This window comes from Odocoileus virginianus, chromosome 30 (genome assembly GCF_023699985.2).
Source record: "Odocoileus virginianus isolate 20LAN1187 ecotype Illinois chromosome 30, Ovbor_1.2, whole genome shotgun sequence".
Lineage (NCBI taxonomy): Eukaryota > Metazoa > Chordata > Mammalia > Artiodactyla > Cervidae > Odocoileus > Odocoileus virginianus.
In genome coordinates, this window is record NC_069703.1 from 38,851,566 (window position 1) to 38,876,699 (window position 25,134).

The 25,134-nt window shown below is 49.5% G+C and overlaps 1 protein-coding gene across 1 annotated transcript; it reads left to right on the plus strand.

The window, feature by feature from the left end:
* Positions 1–4,471: 4,471 nt before the first annotated feature.
* On the plus strand, positions 4,472–22,853 carry SESN2 (sestrin 2). The gene is made up of 10 exons (XM_020909097.2): positions 4,472–4,923; positions 12,923–12,988; positions 14,728–14,925; positions 15,403–15,585; positions 15,682–15,894; positions 16,724–16,874; positions 17,550–17,668; positions 18,297–18,487; positions 20,169–20,313; positions 20,906–22,853. Exons 1-10 carry the CDS (start codon positions 4,861–4,863, stop codon positions 20,990–20,992), a joined length of 1,416 nt encoding a protein of 471 aa, XP_020764756.1. The 5' UTR covers positions 4,472–4,860; the 3' UTR covers positions 20,993–22,853.
* The last annotated feature ends 2,281 nt before the right edge of the window (positions 22,854–25,134 follow it).

Here is a 25,134-nt window from a genome sequence, read left to right on the forward strand (position 1 = left end):
AGGGTGACCAAAACTCCAGTGCAAAGACAATTCTCTCTGGAAATGGGAGGCTCTTGAGGCAGTCTGCAGGTGGTCCTAGTTTGGGGGCCTGATCCCAAGGTTCTAAATTTGCTCTCTGACCAACTTCTTGGGAGACCTTTGGCAAATGCCTTCTCTGGACTTAAGGATTCCTGCCTGTAAGGTGAGATAATAAGTCAAGATAACATGAAGTACATTTGGACAGGGGCAGAGGAAAGCGGGGTGGTCTCTGGGGAGTCTGGTTCCTGCTGGCAGCAAGGAAATCCTCATGGTCTTAGCTGTTGCCTGGCCTTGTTTCAGGATTTGACAATTCTGGGAACTCAAAAATCTACCTTTTCCCCCAGCCAGTTCTGAGCTATAACAGAGTCCTGCCTGCAGGGTGCGCTGAGGGCTCACAGCCGACAGAACCAAACTGGAACTCAGGTTTTGTGTTTTATTTTTTAAGAGGGGTGAATTTTGTTTTTAATTTATTGGGGTCTTTTGGCCGCATCTTGCTGAACTTCCCCCACCAAGGATCATCTTGCACCCCCTCCGGTGGAAGCAGCCGAGTCTTAACCACTGGATTGCCAGGGAAATCCAAGAGGGGTGAACTTTTTGAAATCTGAAGATTTCTGTCCTCAGAATACAATCAATGTACCGGAATTATATGTAATGCCCAACACCAGTTCTCACACTGTCTCTGGAGAGTTAGAGCTATTTTCAATTCCTTTGTTTTCCAGATGAAGAAACAGATCCTAAGAGACTGAGGGAAAAAAATCACTTTGGATCACATAGCTCAAAACTAGCACCTGATTCCTGGGCAGGGCTCTTCGGAGAGGGTTGGTTCTGCTTTCAAGAGTCTGTGGCTGTTCTGCCTCCTAATGCACAATTCCTGGGGAGAATGTCAATTTTGGTTGTATAACTTGACAGCTCAGGACCTGTCAGCCAGAAGGCCCTCCCTCAGCACCTAGCAGAATGCCTGCTGAATGAGTAATTAAATGAATGAATGTGTGAATGAGCCACAGAGATTGAGTCTGCTTTGGTTTTATCAAATAAGTCACCTGGAGTTGGATTTCTTTCCTGAAATTCCCTCAAGGCAGAAATATTCTAAAATGGAAGGGGAGGGTGTGGCAAACAATAAGAGCTCAGAAAATTACCTCTGAGTTGATAAATCATAGCCCCAGATCTGGTCAGGGTATAAAAATATTCTATCATATTGCATTTGGGATTAGAAAATTAATTTATGAAGAATGAATTCAGAACAGATGAGAATTCCATTAGGGTTAAAATCTGTGAGAGGGTCTGAAGCTAAAGGAGCCTCAGAAACATTTCAAACAGCATCTAGATGTACCTTCAGGACTGGAATGTGACTGAGGAATAAAAGAAAGCTTTGACCAATCAGTGGCCTCAACAGAGCTGATGCAAGAGTGGAGAGAAGGGCAACAGGAGGTGGATCTTTCCTGAACCAAAAATACGAGGCATGGGGGAGGGGAGGAACAAACTTGGCAGTGTTTCCTGGGCTGGGAGCTTCAGTGCTGGATTTCCAGAGTCTGGCACAGTGCCTGGTACACACTAGATGGTCAATAAATGTTTAGTGAATGAAAGAGTGAGGGAAGAAGCCTGAGCCCCAACCAGCACATTCGCTGTGGAGGTGGTTTAGTGATTCATCTTTTCTCTGGCTCTTTTTGCTCAGATTCCAACTACCCTCACTACTTTCTGATGATAATTTGGCTTTTCATGGTATAAAGAGGTTCTGGCCTGTCAATTATGGGCCACTTAACAATTATATTTCTCACTCCCAATTAATATATTGGAATTCTGCTTTACATATCAGTTCCTTGTGTCAGCCTGCTTCTTACATATTCAGGTCTTTCATCCGTGATGCAGTGGAGTTTCTGCTTTGGAGTCATTCCTGTCTAGATTTGAATTCTTACTCAATGTATTACTAAGCTGTCTGACTTTTGCCAACACACCTCTCAAGACTCAGTATCCTCATCTGTCAGATGGGGGCATACTACCTAATTCATGATATGGTGGTGAGAATTACATGAGATAACAGATGAATCCTGGACTATCCTTGGAGCTCAGTAAGTAGCAGTATCTGTTTCCCTTCCAAGCTTTCCTTCAAAGGAGATTGGGTCACAAAATCTCATTCAATTGAGAATATCAGTATCTCTTGCTTTTCACAAATTTACTGACTTTGTAAGTGAAGCCTTGGGAATGATTTAGTCACTTCCTTCAAGGTTCTAAAGAGTCATTCTACAGAGGAGGGCAACTCATATTCATTAATATAAAAGTAGTTCCCAAGGACTCACTGATACTGCAGCTCCAATACTTTGGCCACCAGATGTGAAGAATTGACTCATGAGAAAAGACCCTGATGCTGGGAAAGATTGAAGGCAGGAGGAGAAGGGGATAACTGAGGACAAGATGGTTGGATGGCATCACCTACTCAATGGACATGAGTTTGAGCAGGCTTTGGGAGCTGGTGATGGACAGGGAAGCTTGGCATGCTGCAGTCCATGGGGTTGCAAAGACTGAGCAACTGAACTGAACTGAGGACTCACTACATGCTAGTGGGAGAGAGAGAGATAATAAGACACATTTCTTGCCTTCAGGGAGTTCTGACCCAGTCTGGTGCAATCAAAAGAAGACATTATATGACCCTGACACAAAGTTTTACTTTTCTGAGTTTAGATTTCCTCACTTTGCAAACTTGGTCAATAACATTCTATTGTTAGTTGGAGAGAAGGGGTAAGACATGCAAATATGATAACCAGACTGCATCAAATTTGAAGACCAATGGTACAAAAAATGTAGAAACAATGTGTTGAGGAGTTAAACAGTGGTAGCGCTTATTTACAGCTCAGTTGAAAAAAGCAATACTTTCTATAGGAAGTGGCATTTTAAAGCTTTCATTCAGACCACAGTTACTAATAAAGGCATTAATTGCTGGGCTAGAGTTCAGTGGCCCGAGATTTGCAGAGAGAAAGGCTTGAAATCAAACAAGGAACATGAAGGTGGCAGGTGATTAGGCTAGAAAAGATATGTTGAGGCAGATCTTGGCAGATATTGAATGCCAGTCTAGGGGTTTGAGCTTCATTCTGTGACTGATGAAATACCAGTAAAGCTGACCTAAACATTTGACATTACAGAGTATATTTTAAAAGTAAAAGCTGAACCTGACATATTTGAGGAGGGTAACTTAGAGGGGAATTCAGTCAAAGGAGGATTTAGTCAACAAGGGCATGTTATTGGCAGGATATTTTGTTAGGTGGCATAGGGCAGAAGACAAAGATGTCGAGATGTGGACCCTGTCCTCAAGGAGCTTATAGTCAAAACTCATGTCCACAGAAAAGGGCAACACCAGGTAGACTGTAACAGGTGTTACAACAGAGCCCCAGCCCCAGGGCCTCAGCTTAGCTGAGAATGAGGTTCATTTAGCTCTCCCAAGAGTCTGGAGACCAAGTCAGACTTGGGAAGCCACAGAGGGGCCATTGGAGGTCATCCAGTCCACTTGAGCTCCTGCTGGGATTCTCTATCCCTAGTAAACATTACCTTTGAAACAAAAAGTGGAACCCTGAAGAAAAACTGTCAAGAGGCTGTGGGAAGGAAACAGAAGAAGTCAGCTTTGAGGTGCTGGTAGAAGCGACTTCTCCCAAATGGAGGGTTGAAGGCCAGGAAATGGATGAGATGGGGAGAGAGAGTGTGCCTGGAGAGAGGAAAGATGAAAACAGAAACTAGGGGAACACCCACGTTCCAGGAGGTGGGAGGAGAAAGAAGAGTCAGAGAAGGAGTGGCCAGAGACAGAAGGGAGAAAAAAAAACAACAGTAGAATACCTTGTCGCAAAGTTTTTAGAAGAGGGGGGATAGAAGGCAAGATGGGAGGACCCAAGGGAGCGGAAGAGGGGAAACTGCAGCAACAGGGTTTGAGATTAGACAAGAAGTTGCCAAGGAGATTTCAATGAATGAAGGCTTTCCCAGAGACTCCACAAATGAGCTGGATTCCCTGTGTCTGGTACATTCTAAGGTGGAGCCTTCCCGGAGGCCAGAAGAACAGGGCTGTGTGCTCTGATCTCCCAAAGATCGGGCGGTCGGCTCTGTAATTAGCACTACCTCTCCTAACCCCAACCAGTCCCTCCAGGAACCGAAAAGCTGAAGAAGATACTTGGGAGGGATTTCACACCCGTGTATCTCTGGCCCAGCCTGGTGAAGTCCCGTTTCATCATGCAGCTTTAGTGACTGGCGGGGCTGTCACTCTCATCTGGTATTGCCAACATTCTGACTAAACCCTCTTGCAAAAGTTTGCAGCATTCGCCGGAGGCTGACTACAGCTCCCAGAATTCCCCGGGCACTTCCCGGTGCCGATTGGCTGAGCCCCAGGCTCCTGAGGGCGGTGTTCCCCCGCCTCCCCGGGAAACAGGCATCTGATTGGCTGCGGCGCGGGGGTTTTTGTGTCCCCGCCCTTCCCCAGGGACCGCAGCGGGCAGAGCGGTTCTGCTGGTGTCAGAGCCCGGCAAGCGCTGGCAGTTCCGAGGCGGAGATGCTGAGGAGCGCTGGGTTCGCTAGCAGCGCTGGCTACTTCGGAGTCCCGAGGAGCTCCGGACCGTGAAAATCCCTGCGCCGCGGCCAATCCCGAGGCTATTCACCCCTCCAGAAGCCAGACAAGCGGAGAGTCCAGCGCAGCGGCGGCCGTTCCCGGATCCTGGGCTTTCGGAGCGTTCTGGAACCCCGAGAGACACCCCCGGGGGCTCTAGAAGCTCCCCCAGCGGCCCCCAGCCCCGGCTTCCTGCGCGCGTCCGTCTGAAAGCCCCTCGGGTGCACGGGCGGTCGCCGAGCCGCGTCTGGGTCCTGGCGCACACCATGATCGTTGCGGACTCCGAGTGCCGCGCGGAGCTGAAGAGCTACCTGCCCGCGGCCGGAGAGGTAAGCAGCGGCCGAGCGACGCCACTCTTCCCTCGAACCCAGAGCCGCGTCCAAGCTGCGGGTTGTTGCGAGCTGAGTCTGAGCCGCCCCCTCGGCTGGAGGAGGGGGAATGGAGCGCGTAACCCGGAGTGGGGTTGCATCAACCGGCAGCCTCGGCCCCCTCAGCCTCCGCCTCCTGCCCCCTCCCCGGGGCGGGGGTAGGATTGTAGAGCCCTCCGCGGCTCCCTCAGACTCCGGGCCAAAGAGAAGGGCGCCTTCTCGAGGTTATCTTGGGTTTGGGCCCTCGTCTAGGGAGTGTTCAAGTCCAGGCAAATCCCGGCGCAGCGGCCGGACCACTCCTCCTCCCCGCCCCCTTCCGCAGATCCCTTCCTCTAGGCTGGGGCTAGAGGAACCGTTTCTAGGTAGAATGTGTACCCGGCTCCAGTGCCCCCGCTCGGTGATGGGAGTACGTGAGGCTGGCGCACGAAGGTCGACCCCGTCCCTCGCCCCCACCTGCACCCCCGATTCGGATTGGGGGCGCGGGAGCTCCGGGGCCTTGGCGGACTGCCGGGTATGCCGCGGTGAAAGCTCGCAGAGGGGAAAAATCCTGGCCGCGGCTCCCGAAGCCAAGCCGATTTGGCTGTGCTCTACTAACTGGTCTGACGTCCCAGAAGTTTGTTCTGCAGAGACTGTCTTTACAGTGAGGCTGGGAATACGGCTGCACCCAATCTGACACCCCCCTGCCTCATTACCACCACCACGGACCATGAACATCTTGTTTATTACGCACCTACTGTATGGCAGGCTCCGGTTCTGCCTTTTCTCTGAGTCCTCAAGACTTAAACAAGCAGAATTTGAGCTATACTGTTGCCGCTCATTTAGGGGATGAGGAAATTGAGGCCCAAGAGGGGCTGTGGAGAGGCTTCCTTGGCTCACCCTGCAGAGCAGCTCATTCTTTGGCTGTGGTGTCTTTAAGATTTCCCAGTGTGGTTCGCTCAGCAGGGAGTTTTGCTTGTTTCTTTGGTTTCCAGGCCTGGAGCCTGGTGCAAGTGTCTTAGTGGGATTGGGAGTCAGACCTGTGCTAGTCCTGAACTGTGATCCTGGGAATAAATGGCTGCACTTTCCTGAGCAGCTTGGTTTCTGGGGGTCCTCAGTTTTCTGTTAGCTTGTCACCCTCCCCTGTCATGGTTTAGGAGCCCAAGTGGAGGAAGGAAAACTGCTCCTGCCTCTTCTCAGCTGTGTGACTTTGACCAAGTCATCTTACTCTTTGAGTCAGTTTCCTTCTTTGTGAAAAAAGGAAAAAAGGAAATAGTTTTCTCTTTTGAGAGCACCTGGGCCCTAGAGCAGACTTGCTCCGGGTCCATGTCCCCCGGCCCTCCTACTTTCTTGCTCTGTGACCTTGGCCAAGGGATCCCTTCTCTGATCAGCAACTTCCTTACGTCGGGGTTTGGCTCTGTCTCCGAGGGATTGTTGGGAGAGTTAACTGAGGAGACATGCAAAGACCAGTGCTCAGTGCCTGGAGCATAGCAACTCAGTCCTGCGTCAAACACGCTAGGTATTGTTAGAATGTGGCCACAGCATGTATTGCCCCTTCCCCAGAGTGTCTCTTGCAAGGGGGTGTCTGAACCCGCCACTCCTGCCTGAGGCGAATGTTGGCTCATCTCTCTTTGGGACAGCGTCTGGGAAGTGATATGGGGAGAAAAGCGAGCTCCAGGTGGACTGGGCAGGCTCTGAGGGCGGGGCCTTTAGATGGAAGCTTGCTAGCTGTCAACAGCAGAAGGGGTTGGGGGAATTGGTAATGTCAGACCCCTTTCTACATGTTCTTCTCTCCCAGGAAAAGAGGACTTTGGGAAGATGTCTGTTTTAAGCAGAGTCTTTTAGAAGACAGTAGGGTGCTGAACTTACAGAGCCCTGTGCCCAAGCCTTAAGGGAAGCTGGACAAGTACATACAAGTACATACAAGGAATGTACAGTCCCCTCAGCTCATGCTGTGACGCACACCCTTTCACCAAGTCAAGGCCCTCAGACACTTCACTCTAGTACTGGGAGTGTGTTCTCAGAGCCCTCCTGAGCTCTTGAAACATCACTGCTTCAAGGAAAGTCTTTCCTTCCCCACCTCTGCATACCTGCTTCCTGTCCCCCTTCTCCATTGCAAGAGCTGTTATCCCAGCTATAGTGTAGCAGTTGTGTAATCAGGCATTTCTTGTCTGTGTACCTTGCTAGACTGGAAACACTGTAGGCCCCATCACTAGCACTGTTCTTAGCACCTAATAAGTGCTCGTAACTATTTGCCGTTGTTGGCTTAGCTGACCCTTGTGAACTGTGCACAGACTTTGAAGTCAGATCTGAGCTTGCCTGTCTGGAACAGGTCTCTGAAAGAGCCTCAGTAAGCTGCCTCTGAAGAAAGGATCAGTTCAGTTCAGTCGCTCAGTCGTGTCTGACTCTTTGCAACCCCATGGACTGTAGCACACCAGGTTTCCCTGTCCATCACCAACTCCTGGAGCTTGCTCAAATTCATGTCCATGGAGTCGGTAATGCCATCCAACCATCTCATCCTCTGTCATCCCCTTCTCCTTGTGCCTTCAATCTTTCCCAGCATCAGGGTCTTCTCCAGTGAGTTGGCTGTTAGCATCAGGTGGCCAAAGAATTGGAGCTTCAGCTTCAGCATCAGTCCTTCCAATGAATATTCAGGACTGATTTCCTTTAGGATTGAAGAAGGGATAAGAAGACCTATTTCCCTCCAGGTGGCTGTGAGAAATCAGCCAGATCGTGGTGGGGAGATGAGTTTATGGCATCACTCACACAATGCCTCTCCCAAAGGAGGACTCTGACTCCCTCTCAGGTGTAAACCCAGGCAAGTGTCTTGAATTCAGCAGCCCAAGGGGAGGGGAGTCTCTACCCATGTCCAGCTGGCAGAGTAACCTTGAAGGAGTCTGTAACTGAGTCCTGGAGATGGCAGGCCTACCAGGAATAAAGGCTGAGGCTGATTGGGGTGGCGGACAGAACCCTTGCAAGCCAGACTGAGCTGAATTCAAATCTTGAGTTGGCCACTTGTCAACTGTGGCTTAACCTTTGGAACCTTAATCTTTCCTTGTGTGCAGAAGAGACCCCTACTCCCACCCCCGAACTGATGAAGATTAAATGCAACCAGTATGCTAGTGTCAGAGTTAATATGAAAGGGAATTGTGAGTAGACACGTAAATCAGGATCCAGGCACGGAGTGCTGAGGTGATTGATCCCCTCCTTACAACAACCCTGATGCCTTCTCAGTTGAGTGGCCGCCCAGCTAACTGACCTCAGTGTTCTCGCTGCCCGGGGTGGTCCTCTCAGCTGAAACTCATTGGTTTTCCCTCTGCCCCGCCCTAGCTGTGTTGCCTTGGGTGGGTCACCTGCCCCACTCTTAATCCATATAGTCAGGGAAGGGATCTTGCCTTTATCAGGTGTGTGAATGTGTATCCTGAGCCACATGTGGCTATTTCAATTTAGATAAATTAGATTTTATTGAATTTAAAACAGTTTTTTAGCTGCACTCGTCACATTTCCAATGCTCAGCTACTGTGTGTGAAAGTGTTAGTCGCTCAGTTGTGTCCAACTCTTTGCAAACCCATGGACTGTAAACCACCAGGCTCCTCTGTCCACGGGATTATGCAGGCAAACATACTGGAGTGGGTAGTTGTGCCTATTCCAGGGGATTTTCCCAACCCAGGGATTGAACTCAGGTCTCCTGCATTACAGGCAGATTCTTTACCATCTGAGCTACCACAGAAGCCACCAAGGAAGTGCCTTGGGGCTACCATCTTTATTGGACAGTGCAGATAAACAATATTCATCATTACAGAAAGTTTTATTGGACTTGCAGTGCTAAGTACTGGGGTCACAGCAGGGAACTTGATCCAGGGTGTGCTCTCAAGGTATGAAACAACGCAGGATGACAAGGGCCGTTATTGGGGCAGCAGAGCCCTTGGAAATGTGGACAGGGAGAAGGAGCATCTCACTCCTGGCGAACCCCAGAGGCGAAGCCTTGGGGCCACTGAGACCTTGAGAAGTTTACAGAATGGGAATCATTTCTGCAGTTGAGGATATCTGATTTGTTTCCTAACCCTGCTACCTCTTTCCTGGCTGAGTGACCTGACCTCTCTGAACCTTATTCCCCATCTGTAAAATGGGAACTCTTCAAGTGCACATGAAATAAAGGTTTAGCCCATGATAATCAGTGTTGTTACCTACCATTATTATTGACTTCCTACCCCAGGAAATAGGGGAGGGCTGGTTTGGAGGTGTCATTTCTTGGCGGTGGCCCCTGCTCTGTCCACTTCCTCTCAGGTTTTGGGTGTCTGGGTTGGGGAAGCATGCAGGGTATTGGAACTCTGGATTAGAATCTACTCAGTCTTGCCCTCAGGGCTTTAAACTTCCCGCTACCTTTGCCTGGAATGCTGGTTCCCTAGATCTCTATGGGTCCTTTACAGGCCCATCAACTCATTTACATATTTGATATTTAGATACCAACTTAAAGGTTGTCTCCTCAGTGGCTTCCCCTGTCTAGGACTGGAATATTGCACATACTTCTCCACCCCATTATACACTCTCTTACTGTATGGAATCTGTGACTTGAAATCCTATTCATCATTTGTTTGTCTTTCTCCTTTGTAAATTCTAGGAAGACTAAGATTTTGTCTTTTCATTCCAGTACTCTTGCTGCCTACAATGTAGTCATCAAAAATATTTGTCAAGGAACTTCCCTGGTGGTCCAGTGGCTAAGACTCCATGCTCTTGATGCAGAGGGCCCTGGTTTGATTCCCCTGGTTAGGGAACTAGATCCCACATGCCACAACTAAAGATTCCTCATGCTGCAGCTAAGACCCAGTGCACCCAAATAAATAAATATTTAAAAAATTTTTCTTTTGAATGAACAGATTAATTCTGGTTCTATCTGGAAAGCACTTAGCACAGCACCTTATACTTGAGAAAGCAATCAATGAATGGAGTGAAACAATGGCTCTCCCTGGCAAGTTATGCCAGGCCCCCCCCAATTAAATTAAAATTGCTGGGCCTTGGCATTGGTACTTTTTAAAAAGCTTCTCAAAGGGATTCTACCTGTACAGCTTGGGTTGAGAAGCCCTTGTTTGAAATAACAATGAGGTTAATGATTGCTGACTTGCTAAGTGCTTGCTGTGATAGAGGTACTCATTAAATCCTCATGACTACCCAGTGAAAGTAGGTACTATTGCTGCTGCTGCTGCCGCTAAGTCGCTTCAGTTGTGTCTGACTCTGTGCGACCCCATAATTTGGCAGCCCACCAGGTTCCCCCGTCCCTGGGATTCTCCAGGCAAGAACACTGGAGTGGGCTGCCATTTCCTTCTCCAATGTGTGAAAGTGAAAAGTGAAAGTGAAGTCGCTCAGTCATGTCCGACTCGTAGTGACCCCATGGACTGCAGCCCACCAGGGTCCTCCGTCCATGGGATTTTCTAAGAATACTGGAGTGGGGTGCCACTGCCTTCTCCGGTAGGTACTATTATTACCCCATAATTCAGAGAGGAAACTGAGGCTCACATTGCTAGCAGGTAATAGGGGGTGGAGTTGTCTTTTGAGCCCAGGCAGTTTGTGTCAAGAGCCCCTATCTTTAAAGTGTACTCTGCTTTATTGTCCAAATCATTATCATCATCTTCACTGAGGCTGATAACTTTGGTAGATCCGGACCTATCACGTAAAGACCCACAGGCCTCAGTTTCTTCCTTTGAGAGCTCCTGGGGCAGACTTTAGAGAGGGAAGGGCTTCCTGAAACTGTTCTCTGTCCCTCCCTACCTAGTACCCTGGTGGGCCCTCCCTGTCCCCACCACCGACCCCCCCAGTTCCTTCCTGCCCTTCCCCACCACACCTGGCTGTGGTTTTCTGTCTGTCCTTAGGTCGCCTGAGGGGGAGGCCCAGTTTGTGGAGTCAGCAATCCTTATCTCCCAGACAGAGCTGTTAGGCCTTTTCTCTTTGGTGAGGGAGGAGGAAAGCTGAAACAGGAGTGCTTGGGGATTGTGCAGGTTTCTGAGCTAGACTTGGCCCAGCCTGGTCTGGTAGATCCCAGAAGTATGGGCTGCAAAGGACCTGAGCAGTCAGCCCCACTGCCTTCTTTGTCCAAGATTAAAGCTCCGAGAGTCTAAGTGACTTTCTCGGGGTCACACAGCTAGTTAGTGGCATCAGAATCGGTACTCATACCGGGGACTTTTGTACCCTTGTTCTTTCCTTGGTGATCTTTCAGAGCCCCAGAACTCTGCCTCCCTCAGGGGGCTTTCCAGTTCAGCCCCTCAGTCCTCTCCAACTCTTTGCAACCCCGTGCACTGAAGCACATCAGGCTTCCCTGCCCATCACCAACTCCCGGAGCCTGCTCAAACTCATGTCCATTGAGTCCGTGACGCCATCCAACCATCTTGTCCTCTGTCGTCCCCTTCTCTTTCCGCCTTCAGTCTTTCCCAGCATGAGGGTCTTTTCCAGTGAGTCAGTTCTTTACATTAGGTGGCCAAAGTATTGGATCTTCGGCTTCAGCTTCAGTCCTTCCAATGTGTGTGTGTGTGAGGGGGTGTCTTTTAGCTATGTAAAAAAGAAGGTTCACTTATAATCCTTAGTCTCTGGACACCTGGGGATTAACACTAAGTCTAGATTTGAATGAGGAGGGGCGAGTTAGGGGGACATCATCTCTGTTCAGTGAGGATATGACTCTGGTTTGGATAAACTGTTTCTAAAGCCAGTGCTGAGACAACACCCCCCCAACCCCTGCCACCTCGGTATCAAAATAAATGAGTAAATAAAATATGTGGTTTCCATAGAGGCTCCTACACCCACGTCAAGATACAGCTGCTGCCATCAGCGTTGCCCTCCATGTAGCTCTGCTTTCTTCATTCACAGACTAGTGTGAATTACCTGGCCCTGCTCTTCACAAAATGTAATCTGGAAATACGGAGACCTAAATCAGACAATTAGAAGGTGATGCTTTCAGAAGCAAAAGCACTGGGAATTGTGGGTCACAGATGAGGGTCAGAAGAAGATGCTCAGAAAAATGGAGTTAGTTCTACAAAAGGTGTGACCAGTGAGAGGGCGGTGGATCTGAGCCACTAACTATCTGGAAGGCAATAGGAGGTGGAGGCAGGATTTTAAGCCAGTGATGAGATTTGCACTTGAGAAAGTTTACTCTGGCTATTGAAAGTTTGCCCTCCTAGTGACCACCAGGGTGATGTACTCACTAGATCTGCTCCTGGTCCCAGAGGTGGGGTTGGGGGTGGATGCTTTATTTATTCATTCATTCTGTTATCTTGGTAGAGGATGGAGAAGAGGCCAGGACTGTGGAGGCAGGTAGGCCATTGGTGAGGCAGTGGGTAGTGGTCCAGACAGGGGGCTGTGGTGTCTACTAGGTGGTGATGGATGAAGAAATGTCAATAAAGCTACATCATAGGAATCTAGGAGGCTTGGTAACCAGGTTTCAGGATACAAACAAGGGAGGTTCTCATACAAGTTCTCCATGGGTACCAAAAGGTGGCCTCCTGGGAAAGTGCAACACGGTGGCTATATAATTTCCTTTGCTCCTGCCCCTGCAACCCAGTAGTGGGACTCCTGGGTCCCTTCCCAGTTCCAGAAGAACTCAGCCTGTGGGGTGAGCTCTCTTGCTTATTTACCCTTTCTCCATCCACCAAGCTGGTCTGTATCTCCACCTGACTCCTGGTGCACCAGAAAGGTGATTCTAAAAGCTCACTGTGGGGATTTCCCTGGTGCTTCAGTGGCTAAGACCCCACACTCCCAATGCAGGGGGTCCAGGTTCGATCCCTGGCCAGGGAACTGATCCCACATAGCACAGCGAAGATCAAAAATCTCACATGCCTCAACTGAGACCCGGTTCAGCCAAATAAGTAAATATTGAAAAATAAAATTAAAGCTCAGTGTGGCCCCTCGTGTGGCCCCTCCAGTGACCCCTCCAGGAGCGAGAACTATCTTCTTAGTCCTCCATTTCACCTCTGACTGACCATGATGTGTGTCCTTCTAGGAGCAGAGGGAGAGCAGGGTTCGGCGAGGCCCCCGGGGGCCCAGCGCCTTCATTCCAGTGGAGGAGGTAAGCTTGGAAGGGGTTAGGATTGTCGTTGGTCCCTGGGAGGAAAGGACATGGGGCACTAAGTGGGTGGGAGGGGTTTTCTGGTCTCTTGAAATTGCAGCTTTGAAACTACCCCTTCAGGTTGCTGACTCATTTAATCCGCAAAACAGCTCTGCTCCAAGCAGACATCTCAGCCCCATTTTACTGGGAAGAAACAAGCTCCAAGAGATAAAATGCTAATAACACAGCTAGGTAATGAACAAACTTGTGGTTCCCAGAACAAGACTTGTTTTTCCTTAAGAAAACAGAACTATCTGTAGTTATCTTCTCACCCTTGAATGTACATGTATTAAAGTTTTTTTTTCCCCCCAACTTCACGTGTAATAGATGTTCATTATTTTAAAATTTCCAGTGTTTCAGAAAACTTTAGTTTCTTGTGATCCCAACCCCACTGAGATAATCACTGTTAAACATTTGCCACTGTTTTCCAGACTTCTTTTCATTTGGAGCCAAGGTCATAGTGTGTAACATGATTTTGTTATTTTTGTTCATTTGGGAAGTTTCTTTTTTTTTTTTCATTTGGTTGTTATGTTTTGTTATTTCACATAATACATCAGAGACATCTTTCATCTAGTGAGTCAGATCATGCATTCATTTATTTAACAGGTGTCTGTTGAATGATTAATCTGTCAGGCACTGTTCTAGGTGCTGGGGATAAAGATGAGAACAAGACAAACAAAACTCCTTGCCATCACAAAACTGACATTCCAGTGGGGGGTTTGTGGTGGGGAGAACTTCAAAGCACACACACAAACAAATTAAAAAATAATCGTTTCCTTCTTTTCCTTTGGCCTTCATTGAACAAAGACAAACATTTCCTTGTCCTCCTTGCCTTCCTAAATGTGTAGGCCAAATAGTTAATGAGCTGTTAACAAACATCTAAACTCTCCAGTTCCTTTCACCCTTTGTAAATAGATGAAAGCACGCAACTACCTGCTATAGCCCAGAATGTTAAACTCAAATATTCTTATCTTTTTTTTTTTCATTTATAAATAACTACTCTTCCTCTGTAATAAAGGAAAGAAATAGTCTTTGAACTTAATTGGGAATTGAATTCTGATTCTGTCATTTATTAGATCTGTAACCTTAAGCCTTGATTCTCTCATGTGTCAGTGGTGGAAAATAATACTATTCACCTCACAGGAAATTGGGAAGAACTGATGAGATAATATAGACAGGGAAAGCTCCAAACTCAGACCCGGTGTGGAGAAAGCACTCAAGAAATGTGAACTGTTTAGCATCTGCTTCCAATGACTGCACAGCTTTGCACCATTACTACCAAGGGCCCAGGTTCAACCCCTGGTTGGGGAACTAAGATCCCACAAGCCACGTGCCATGGCAAAAAAAAAAAAAAAGCTCTATGAAAGTAGGAGAAGCTGTATTCTAATCTCCGTGCATGAGTCTTTCTATCTAAACTTGGAGAAAATAAGTTTCTAATTTCATATATATAATGTGTTTGAACAGTACTTGGCACATTGCAAGCATTGTATAAGTATTGACTACCATTGCATAAAGTGTCCAATAAGTATTTGATTAATCACTTAATGAAATATCTTTTCCTCCCCTGATCTCCTTTTTGTTGGACATGGTGGTTGTCTTCAGTTTCTTGCTATTAAAATCACAACGCATGCAATGAATATGTTGGTTTCTCAGGTGGGGAGGGCACGAGGGAGTCACCCTTCCTCACCTTTGCTTGGCAGGTCCTGCAGGAGGGAGCCGAGAGCCTCGAGCAGCACCTGGGGCTGGAGGCACTGATGTCCTCGGGGCGGGTGGACAACCTGGCCGTGGTGATGGGCCTGCACCCCGACTACTTTACCAGCTTCTGGCGCCTACACTACCTGTTGCTGCACACGGATGGGCCCCTGGCCAATTCCTGGCGCCACTACATTGCCATCATGGTGAGCTGGTCTGAGCCTGACTTTCGTAGGGGTGGGTTCATTGTGGGGTTCAGCCCTCAGATCTCTTTGCTGGGGTCTTGATTCTACAAACAGGAGAAGAGGTGGCTTAGAGCAGAGCCCTAGCTTTATCTGACCATCCATCGAAGTTTAGATTTTGAAGAGAGGCATTTTTTTTTTTTTAAGTAGGCAATTTAATTTTTATTAAATTTAATTTTTATTTTATGTCAGAGGATCATTGCTTTACAGTGTTGGTTTAGTTTTAAGTGTACAGCAAAGTGATTTAGATATACATTTATCCATTCAAGAAGACACTGTCTCACTCCGGACCACCCAACCGGTGGCAAAGCTGGGGTGAGAACCTAAGTTTCCTGCCTCTCAGGCAACAGTGAGGCTTGTGACGTCTCCCTCCGTGGGGTGCCCCCCCTGAGCAGGGCGCAGGGAGGACAGGGTGACGCGGGCTCTGTCCACCGCCTCCAGGCTGCCGCCCGCCACCAGTGTTCCTACTTGGTGGGCTCCCACATGGCCGAGTTCCTGCAGACTGGCGGTGACCCCGAGTGGCTGCGTGGCCTCCACCGCGCCCCTGAGAAACTGCGCAGGCTCAGTGAGGTCAACAAGCTGCTGGCCCATCGGCCGTGGCTCATCACCAAGGAGCACATCCAGGTGCGGTGGGCGGGGAGGCGGGTCCCCGGGGGAGCGTGGGGCGGGCACCCCGGGGCAAAGCAGCTGAGCAAGCCTGGCCTTGCCTTTTCTCTCCAGGCCTTGCTGAAGACGGGCGAGCACAGCTGGTCCCTGGCCGAGCTCATCCAGGCCCTGGTCCTGCTCACACACTGCCACTCACTGGCCTCCTTCGTGTTCGGCTGTGGCATCCTCCCTGAGGGGGACCCTGAGGGCAGCCCCGCCCCCCAGGCCCCTTCGCCCCCCAGTGAGCAGAGCACGCCCCCCAGCAGGGACTCGCTGAACCACTCTGGGGTAAGTCAGGGGCCTGAGTCTTGGTGGGGGAGGAAGCTGGGGGCCCCTGGCCCTTGGGTAGAAGACAGCGCCTCCCTGTCTGCAGCTGCTTCCTTATCACACCCTGGGAGACCTTAGAAAAGTCTTTTATTTTTTTAAGGTATATTTCTTTATTTTTGGCCGCACCGGCTCTTCCTTGCTGTACCCGGGCTTCCTTTAGTTGCAGCCAGCGGGGCTACTGTTTGTCACGGTTCGCAGCTCTAGGGCGCTGGCTCAGGAGTTGCAGTGCGCAGGCTTACTTGCCCTGTAGCGTGTAGAATCTTCCCAGACCGGGGATCGAACCCATGCGCCCTGCATTGGCAGGCAGATCCTTAACCACTGGACCACCTGGGAAGCCCTAAGTCATTTGGTTCTGAAACTCAGTTTTCTCATATGGAAGATGAGGATAAAGACTCCCTCATCATAAAGGGTTGCGAGCCTGAGGTGAAATAACCACGTGACTGGCCTCAGCATGGAACCCCGTGGGCTTAAAGTAGCTGACTTTCACCACTTTAACAATACAAAGTTTGCCTCTTATTCTGTAAAGTGGCCTTGGTTGTGTGTATTTTAAAAATACAGATACTTTACAAAGCCCTTTCCTGTGAGGGGAGTTGACCCTCAGAGAAGACCTGTCTGTTCTATAGCTGCTTAAACATCACTTCGGAAGCACAGGCCACATGAGCTGTCCAGCTCAGAGGAGGCCCTGGGCCTTCATGATTGCCCAGGAAGGCCCGGCATGTGAGAAGGACGTGTGGGGTTTCTGGGGTCAAGGGAGAAGGGGTGGATGGTCGCCACCAGGTCATTCCTACAGGGCTTTGAGGCTGCCCGCGACGTGGAAGCTCTGATGGAGCGCATGAGGCAGCTGCAGGAGAGCCTGCTGCGGGACGAGGGCGCCTCGCAGGAGGAGATGGAGAGCCGCTTCGAGCTGGAGAAGTCAGAGAGCCTGCTGGTGACCCCCTCAGGTACAGGGTCTCAAGCATCCAAGTTCAGGGGCCACCCCCTCCTTGCACCCTCTCTGCTGGGAAGCTGGCATCTTCATGTTACTGCACCTCGGTAGCCACATCCCAGCCACCACTTCCAAGAAGTTCTGAGCATGGGCTCTGGGGTCAGGCCTGCTGGCCTTTCTTCTTTCTTTTTGGCCAGGCCATGTGGCATGCAGGATCTTAGGGATCTTAGTTCCCTGACCAGGCATGGAGCCCAGGAAAGGCAGATTCTCAACCTCTGGGCCGCCAGGGAAGTCTCCTGGTAGCTTTTCTGGCAGTGTGACCACTGATAAGTCGCTTGCTATCTCAGGTCCCAGCCTCCTCCCCCATGGGGGATTCGTGTGTAGGGGAAATGAGACAACAGAAGCAAAGCACTGAGCACAGAGGCTGGCCCAGGGTAAGCAGCTCCATAAGTAGCCACTGTTGTTAGGATTGCTATTGTTATCACTGGGGGCGTTAGCCCCTGGACCTGAGTTACCCCCTCCCCCAGGCCCTCCTGCCGAAGTCCTGGTTCCACTCACTGTGGTGAGGGGCTTTCTCAGGCCCCCTATTCCACATTCCCCCGTACCCCCTCCCCATTGATGATTAATGGGGAGTGGAGGCCTCTGTGCTCCGTGCCTTGGCCTCACTGTGACCTCTTTCTGACATCCTCAGCGGACATCCTGGAGCCCTCTGCAAACCCAGATATGCTGTGCTTCGTGGAAGACCCCACTTTCGGATATGAGGACTTTACCCGGCGGGGGACTCAGGCACCCCCCACCTTCCGTGCCCAGGTAGGCTCTCCCTACTGGTCTTAGCATTGCTTTTTTAAAATTAATGAGCTAGTATTTTTTTGGACTGCCCTGGCTCTTCACTGCTGTGTACATGCTTTCTTTAGTTGTGGTGAGCAGGTGCTTCTCTGTTGCGGTGTGAGGGCTTCTCACTGCCGAGCACAGGCTCAGTAATTGTGGTTCAGGGGCTTGATTGACCCACAGCATGTGGGATCTTCCCAGACTAGGGATGGAACCCATGTCTTCTGCCTTGGAAGGTGGATTCTAAGCCACTGAAACTCCAGGGAAGTCCCAGCATTGCTTTACAAACAAGCAGGAGTGGGTAGTTTGTGTGATCAGAGTTTGGGCACCTTCTCTCCCTCAAGATTCCATGAAAGAAGTGGGAGACCCTGAAGGTGAAAAGACCCAGCTGGGTCCTAAGCTCAGGGGATCCTGACCACAGGAAGGAAGTCATCACCAAGCTGCATCCTCCTCAGCTTCTCAGGTCCAGACCAAGCAGCAGGTTAGATTTGCGGGGGTGGAGACAGGCATTATGGAGATCCCAGCTGTGCTGCAGAAGATGGTGTCCTTTTGGCCAGCCTCAGGCCCCAAGGATTCCACTCACGGACCCACCCCTTTCCATGTTTCTCAGGATTATACCTGGGAAGACCATGGCTACTCACTGATCCAGCGGCTCTACCCTGAGGGTGGACAACTGCTGGATGAGAAGTTCCAGGCAGCCTATAGCCTCACCTACAACACCATCGCCATGCACAGTGGAGTAGATACTTCCATGCTCCGCAGGGCCATCTGGAATTATATCCACTGTGTCTTTGGCATCAGGTGAGTGCAAGTCCCCTCATCCAATCATGGTGTACCACAAGACCTCCATCTGAGCTCACAATTGTTTCCTTTTTCTTTGTTTTTCTCTCTCTTTCTTCCTGCCTATACTGTTCTTCAAAGCAAATGTATTTCTTGGCTGATTATGAAAGATAATAGCCATGCTTAGTTTTTGAAAGTCTTTAGTTCCACCCCCAGAAATAACTAAGGAGATCATACACACACACACAAGAGTATACTTACATACATACACATATATATACATACAAAGAGAGTAATGTTTGTATTTCCATTCCAAATAGCAGTTCTTCTCTCATAATAAAGAAAAGCAACAGAAATGCCCAATGGTGAAATTCAGTTTTTAGTAAATGTAGGAAAAAAGAGATAACAAAAAGAAGAGAATAAAAATCATTCATGATCCCACCTGCTCTTACTATTGTCAGGTATTGGCTCGGTCAAAAAGTTCATTTGGGTTTTTCCATTATCATCTTATGGAAAAACCTGAATGCATTTTTTGACTAACCCATTATTTCCTTCCTGTCTTTTCTTTCCATGCACAAATACTCAATTGTACATAATTTTACAAAAATAAGACTTTCTTGTCTACTCCTTTATTTTACTCAGTTTAATCAAGTAAGAGCATATTTTAATGAACATGATTTTTTCCCTTGCTTTTCTAGTTTAACTGTTTATTCTAAGTATCAAAAAACAACAGAAACAAAAAACAGAAATCCCCAAAGTTTTGAAAAGGTGCACATTCCTTGGAGAAAATGTGCATTTCTGTATGTTACTAGCTGTGGATCACATTTCACTACGTGGGTTGAGCTGTGCTTAATTGACCAGTCTCCCACTGGCCAACCTCACTGACAACTTTCTAATCCAGGGAAGGCCAAGGACGGATGGGCATCTTAGGGTGCCCACTGTGACCTCTCTTGCTGCCAGGCTTCCAGGTCAAGGATGCCCCACTATGCAACATGGCCCTCGATCCTAAACCTCTGTTTACCAAATCTGCCCTCTAGTCTAAAACCAGTCTTCCTCATCCACGCTGATCTGTGATGACTCACTGGCTCACTGGACTGGGGAGGGACATAATAGCTTCTAGACTTGTCAGCAACTTGCCCTTTGATTTTGAACAAGCTGATTGCCTTCCGTAGGCCTCCGTTTGCCCATCAGTGAAATGACTACCAATTTCTTTTTCCCTTTCCCTCTTCCTTCTCCAAGGTAAATTTTCACACTGATCTCCTGCCCCATCTGCCATGCATGGCCTTAGCTGTAAAGTGGCGACTATGAGCGTGGAGGCAGGCAGAGCTGGGTTTGAATTCCATTCCCAGCTGTGTGACCTGGGACTTCACTTCTCTGAACCTCTATTTCATCTATAAAATGAGACTGACGAATACAGTACGTTGTATACAATAGTTTTGTATCCAGTCCTGTACTGAAGTTTTGAGGATATGTTCACATGGTCAGTGCAGTGTGCTCAGCCTCTGTGCATTCCCTTGCGAGTCCAGTACCCTGTGATATATGATATTAGCTGCTTTTCTAAGAGGAACCAAGCTTCTAGCTGCTTCCTACCTTCTGCCTTTTCTTGCCGCTCTCTGTTCCCCCTTCTGCAGGGTGGGGCTGGGGAAGAGGAGCTCTGTGGGAGCGGAGGTGCGAGTGATTCTTTCTGGGTCTTTCCATTCAGATATGATGACTATGACTACGGGGAGGTGAACCAGCTCCTGGAGCGGAACCTCAAGGTCTATATCAAGACAGTGGCCTGCTATCCGGAGAAGACCACCCGAAGAATGTACAACCACTTCTGGAGGCACTTCCGCCACTCTGAGAAGGTGCGGCTCTCAGGGGAGGAACAGGATGGAAGCCTGTGGAGGAGGCGAGGGCTCGGGACCCAGTGAGGTCCTGACCCAGGAATCCAACCTGCATCTCTTCATGTCTCCTGCATCGGCAGGCAGGCTCTTTACCATGAGTGCCTGCTGGGAAGCCCATTTACTCACCTGTAAAATGGGTGTCCTCAGTGACAGCCGGAAGGACCTGGGTTCAAATCATAACACTATCACTTGGGAGCTGTGTGACCTTGGGCAGGTCATTTTGCCTCTCCGAGCTTGTTTTCTTGACAATAAAAATTAAAAACTGCCTGCATTTCAAGGTTGTTGGGAGGATGAAGTGAGAAAATGAAGGTAAACCTCTGATCCCAAATAAATGCTCAGAGGTAGCTGTAGTTTTTAGCTTTGGGGGATAACGAGATTAGTCATGACCGAGATCAATGTGCTTGAAATTCTTCCACAGTCCTTGCACCAAGTTACTCAGAGCCTTAGGAAAGGGAAGGATGAAATGGGTGGTCAGGGATGACGGCACTCTGGGAGGGAAGGGGATGGTGAGAAGTGACATCATTTGCCAGCAAGCCCTCGTCTGTGCCCCCAGGTCCACGTGAACTTGCTACTACTGGAGGCCCGCATGCAAGCCGCCCTGCTCTATGCCCTTCGTGCCATCACCCGCTACATGACCTGACTCAATGCAAGACCTGCGCCTGGAACAGCTGACCCTGGGGGGCCTCCTCGATGCAAGGACTTCTCTGGAGACAGACCCTAATCTCTTCCTGTCCCATACCCACCTACCCTACTCTGGGGGTGGGCCTGGGGTGTGACGTGCAGCCCCCCCCAGCCACACCCTCCTTCTCACTGGAATGGACAGGACCATCGCACTGACTCTGGTATCTCAGCTCTGACCCTGGGGTGTGGGGGGCTGGCAGAGGACTAGCGGATTCCCAGGTGCCAGCCCCTCCTAACCGCCCTTACCCTCAGAGGCCAAGGGCACAGGAAGGAAAATGGACTGAGCACGGACTTGTGTGCCAGCAGGCAGGGGCCCAGGCAGCACAAGTACTTTGGCCTTCCTGGCCTGGGGAGTCCCTGGCTGGCCCCCAGGGAGAGGGGCAAACACCTCCAGGGACTGACACTCCAAGCAGCTTCACCTCTCTCCTCCAGCTTCCTCCTCCGCAAGATTTCATTACCTCCCACCAGCCATTCACCCATCAATGTGAAAGTCAGGGTCACAGCCGGTCTGTGCATCTGGCTCCCCAGAAGCCCGTTCTGTCCAGCAGCCCACAGGCTCCTTGCTCCCTGGTCATGCCAGTCCTAGTTCAATTCCCTTGACCCCCCTTTGCCCTCTTACCCTTTTCTCCACCACCTGTTGGAGGGAGGCCCCAGGAGAGAGACCAAGCCCGTCAAACAAGTAGATTATCTCTAGAGAGTTCGAAGTCTCTGTTGGTTATTTTGCCTTCAGACGAGGAGGGAGTATTATATGATAAATTCTCTGCGTTTTGATTTTTCATGAGTGAGGTTCTTCACTGCCCACCCCTAGAGCCTCAGGCAGTGTCTGAGAGGAGAGCAGGAGTGTCTCCCCAGGGCTGAGCTACCTGGCAGAGGCTGGCACTCCACAGTCTCTCATCTCCCCTGGCTCTGCCACAGATATTTGCCAAAAAAGTGAGCCTTTCCACATGGTTTCAGTGGCTCAGGGAGACAGGCATGAGACCCCAAGTTTCCTGCGTGGGCCCTTTCATGGCCAAGTGAGCCCAGTTTCCACAGTTAGACTGAGGGGCAGGACTATATCTCGTGATGTCTGGGCCTTTGCTCAGATTCTGAGGCCAGCCTGCCAGCAGCCAGCTGCACGCATTGCAGGATCCCAAGGGCCTCTGGGGATTTTACACACACACACACACACACACACACACACACACTACACACACACACACACACACCCCTACACACACACACACACCCCTACACACACACACACACCCCTACACACACACACACACCCGCCTGCAGTCAGTCTCTCCAGGCTCCCTGCCAAGGACCTTCCTACCCCCATCCCAGTTTCTGTCCGTTCTCGGTTGATTTTAGGTGGATCCCTTGGAGGCAAAAGCAGCCAAGGACTGATCCCAGGCACTTTCTGTAGCAAACAAACTGTGAATTCTGACTTCCCTTGCCCTTTTTCCGGCCATAGGTACCTCCCCTCTGACCAGCTGGGAGGGGACTGGAGAAAGGCAAGGGCCAAGATGCTGCTGCTTCTGACCCTCCTCTCTGGGGCAGGGCAGGAGAGGAGCCTGGTTCATTGTGCCACATTTCATACCCGTGCAGGCATGGGCGAGCGACTGGCACCCCTTTCCGGCCTCAAAGCCCTCCCTGCAGTGAAGCTGAATAGGAGGGAAGAGGCCCCAGCATTGGGGTTTGGATTCTAGAGGGGACGTGATGACCGTCAGTGTCTCCAGGTGGCTGGGGAGGGGTATCCAGTGTTCAACTGCAGAAATCTTTGCCTTTGCTACCAGTTCTGTATGATGAGAAATAAAAGTTCACCAAGGTTTTGTTTTGTACTTCTTGTTACTGGGCTGTTTTTCCATTTCCTGGGGGTCATGGTTCACCTCTTAGCATAAGCAGGGAGCTGCGATTGCATCAGGGACCTGACCTCGCAGCCCTTACCCCGCTGAGCATTTGTGCCAGTGACCACAGGATTGGGAGTGGTTGGCACTCAAAGTCTACTTTTGTCCCTTGGGTGTCCAGCCCTGCCACCCCCTGTGGCTGGCCTGGCACTATGGAATAATAATGGCTGTGTTGTTTTCCTCACTCAGCCTGGCCCCAGACTGGGTACTTGGAGGTCATTTCTCTGAATCTGCAGCAAAATCTTGCAAGAGAATTGAGACTCAGGGGTTGAGTGGCTTTGCTGAGACCATTTCAGGTCAATGATGGGAGTCAGGATTCCAACTGGGGTCAACGTGATCTTGAGACCACGGCATTTCACCTTGCTGTTTTCCCACTACCGAGTTCCTCCTGAGGCAGAAGGAGGATATGTGAGAATTTCTTGGAGGACCCTCTGTTTCTCCTGCCCCGTCACTTCATTCTTTCTGGCTTCTCACCCGTCCCTCGCTCCCTCCCCAGAAAAAAGGAGACAGGCATGAGGAGTTAATACGACTCCAAGTTGTGCCAGTGCCGCTTAGTAGTAGCTGTGTGACCTTGGTCAAGCGTCTTAGCTTCTCTGGGCATCAGGAACTCCAGCACAGTTATCAGAAAAACCACATTATGACTAAGAGGTTAAGACCGCTCCTGCTGGTTTCCCACTTCCTCTTAATGCTGCGTCACAAAATGAAAACCAGGTCTCCTCCAGGAAGCCTGCCCTGATTGACTTCCCTGTAACCCTTTCCTCCCTTCATTTTTTAAAAATTCATGTATTTTTTAAAATACTTATTTGGCTGTGCCAAGTCTTATTTGCAGCATGCAGGATCTTTAGTTGTGGCATGAAAACTCTCAGCTGTGGCATGTGGGATCCAGTTCCCTGACCAGGGACTGAACCCCGGTCCCCTGCATTAGGAGCACAGAGTCTTAGCCACTGGACCACTAAGGAGGTCCCCTTTAAATTTGTTTTTGATTGAGGGATAATGGCTTTATAATGTTGGGTTGGTTTCTGCTGTAGGACAACGTGAATCCACTACATGTACACATGTATCCCCTCCTCGGGTCTCCCCGCCATCCCACCCCTGTGGGTCATCACAGAGCACCGAGTTGGGCTCCCTCTGTCATACGGCAGCTTCCCTCTAACCATCTGTTTTACACGTGGTAGTACATAGCCCCGCTTCATTTTTGCAATGTTCCTATATACTTTTTCTGCCTTCTACAGTCATTTGAGAGGGTGGGAGAGAAAATAAGTCAGACTTGGAGTACAGAACTTAGATTCTGGTCCTGACTTAGCCATCTATTTTCCTGGGAGGGGGAGGGTTGATTCGTTTCACAGTGTCTCAAGTTTGCAAAACGTTTTGTTTTCCAGGTAGCATTACTAAGTGACTGTTGCCTAATGTAATAGCTCCATCTTCACAGCAACCCTGTGAGAAAGGAGCGATGGTCCCATTTTACAGATGTGGAGGAACCTCAAGTTACAGTCTAAGAACATGATAGGCAGAACCAGGTTCAAATTCCAACCCTGACACTTAATGTTTGACCATAAGCAAGTTACTTCAATTCTCTCTCCTCGAGTTGCTTATCTATGCAGCAGAATGAATACCTAGGGTCACGGGAGGGTTGTGTGGATCAAATAATGCTTGGAAAGCACCTAGTACAGTTCAGGTACCTCAAACTAAGTCACTCTGTATTCAGAAAACTGCTCAGCATCACAGAAGAGAGACAGAATTTGAACCCTTGTCAGTCTGACCCCAGAGCATTACTTTAGTCCCAAACCCCCTATGCCCTCAGTCTGCATCTCTAAAACTCATGTTGAGTTGACTTGCCTGTAGAATTGAAAACTATTGGCTCCAAATTGGATCAAATAAATCTGTTTTAGATTTCTGCAACCTGCAGTCCAGGACCTGGGCATTTTTACCCAGGTTGGAGTTAGTGGAAACTTTTCAGTAGCTTGACTCTTGGTTGGTCTGGCTTTTGAAGACTGGCTAAGAGTAGGTAGAAACAGGAGCTGGATGAGTCTCTGGAAGATTTCAAACATTCACCAGAGCCCTGGGACAAGTGGAATGAAGAAGTGGCTCACAAATTCTTTGTGCCTCAGAATCTCCTAGAGGGTCAGTGTTTAGAGGTGGAGCTCAGAAACTTGCAGTTTTAACAGCTTCCCTGCTGTTCTGATGCCAAGGTCATTCTTTCATTCAACAACAGATA

Bases quoted from the DNA above. Each gene is read 5' to 3' on its own strand.
- SESN2 (XM_020909097.2), top strand. From the start codon at position 4,861: ATGATCGTTGCGGACTCCGAGTGCCGCGCGGAGCTGAAGAGCTACCTG. The intron at 14,926-15,402 runs GTGAGCTGGTCT...CACCGCCTCCAG, and splicing joins GCCACTACATTGCCATCATG to GCTGCCGCCCGCCACCAGTG. The intron at 15,895-16,723 runs GTAAGTCAGGGG...TCATTCCTACAG, and splicing joins ACTCGCTGAACCACTCTGGG to GGCTTTGAGGCTGCCCGCGA.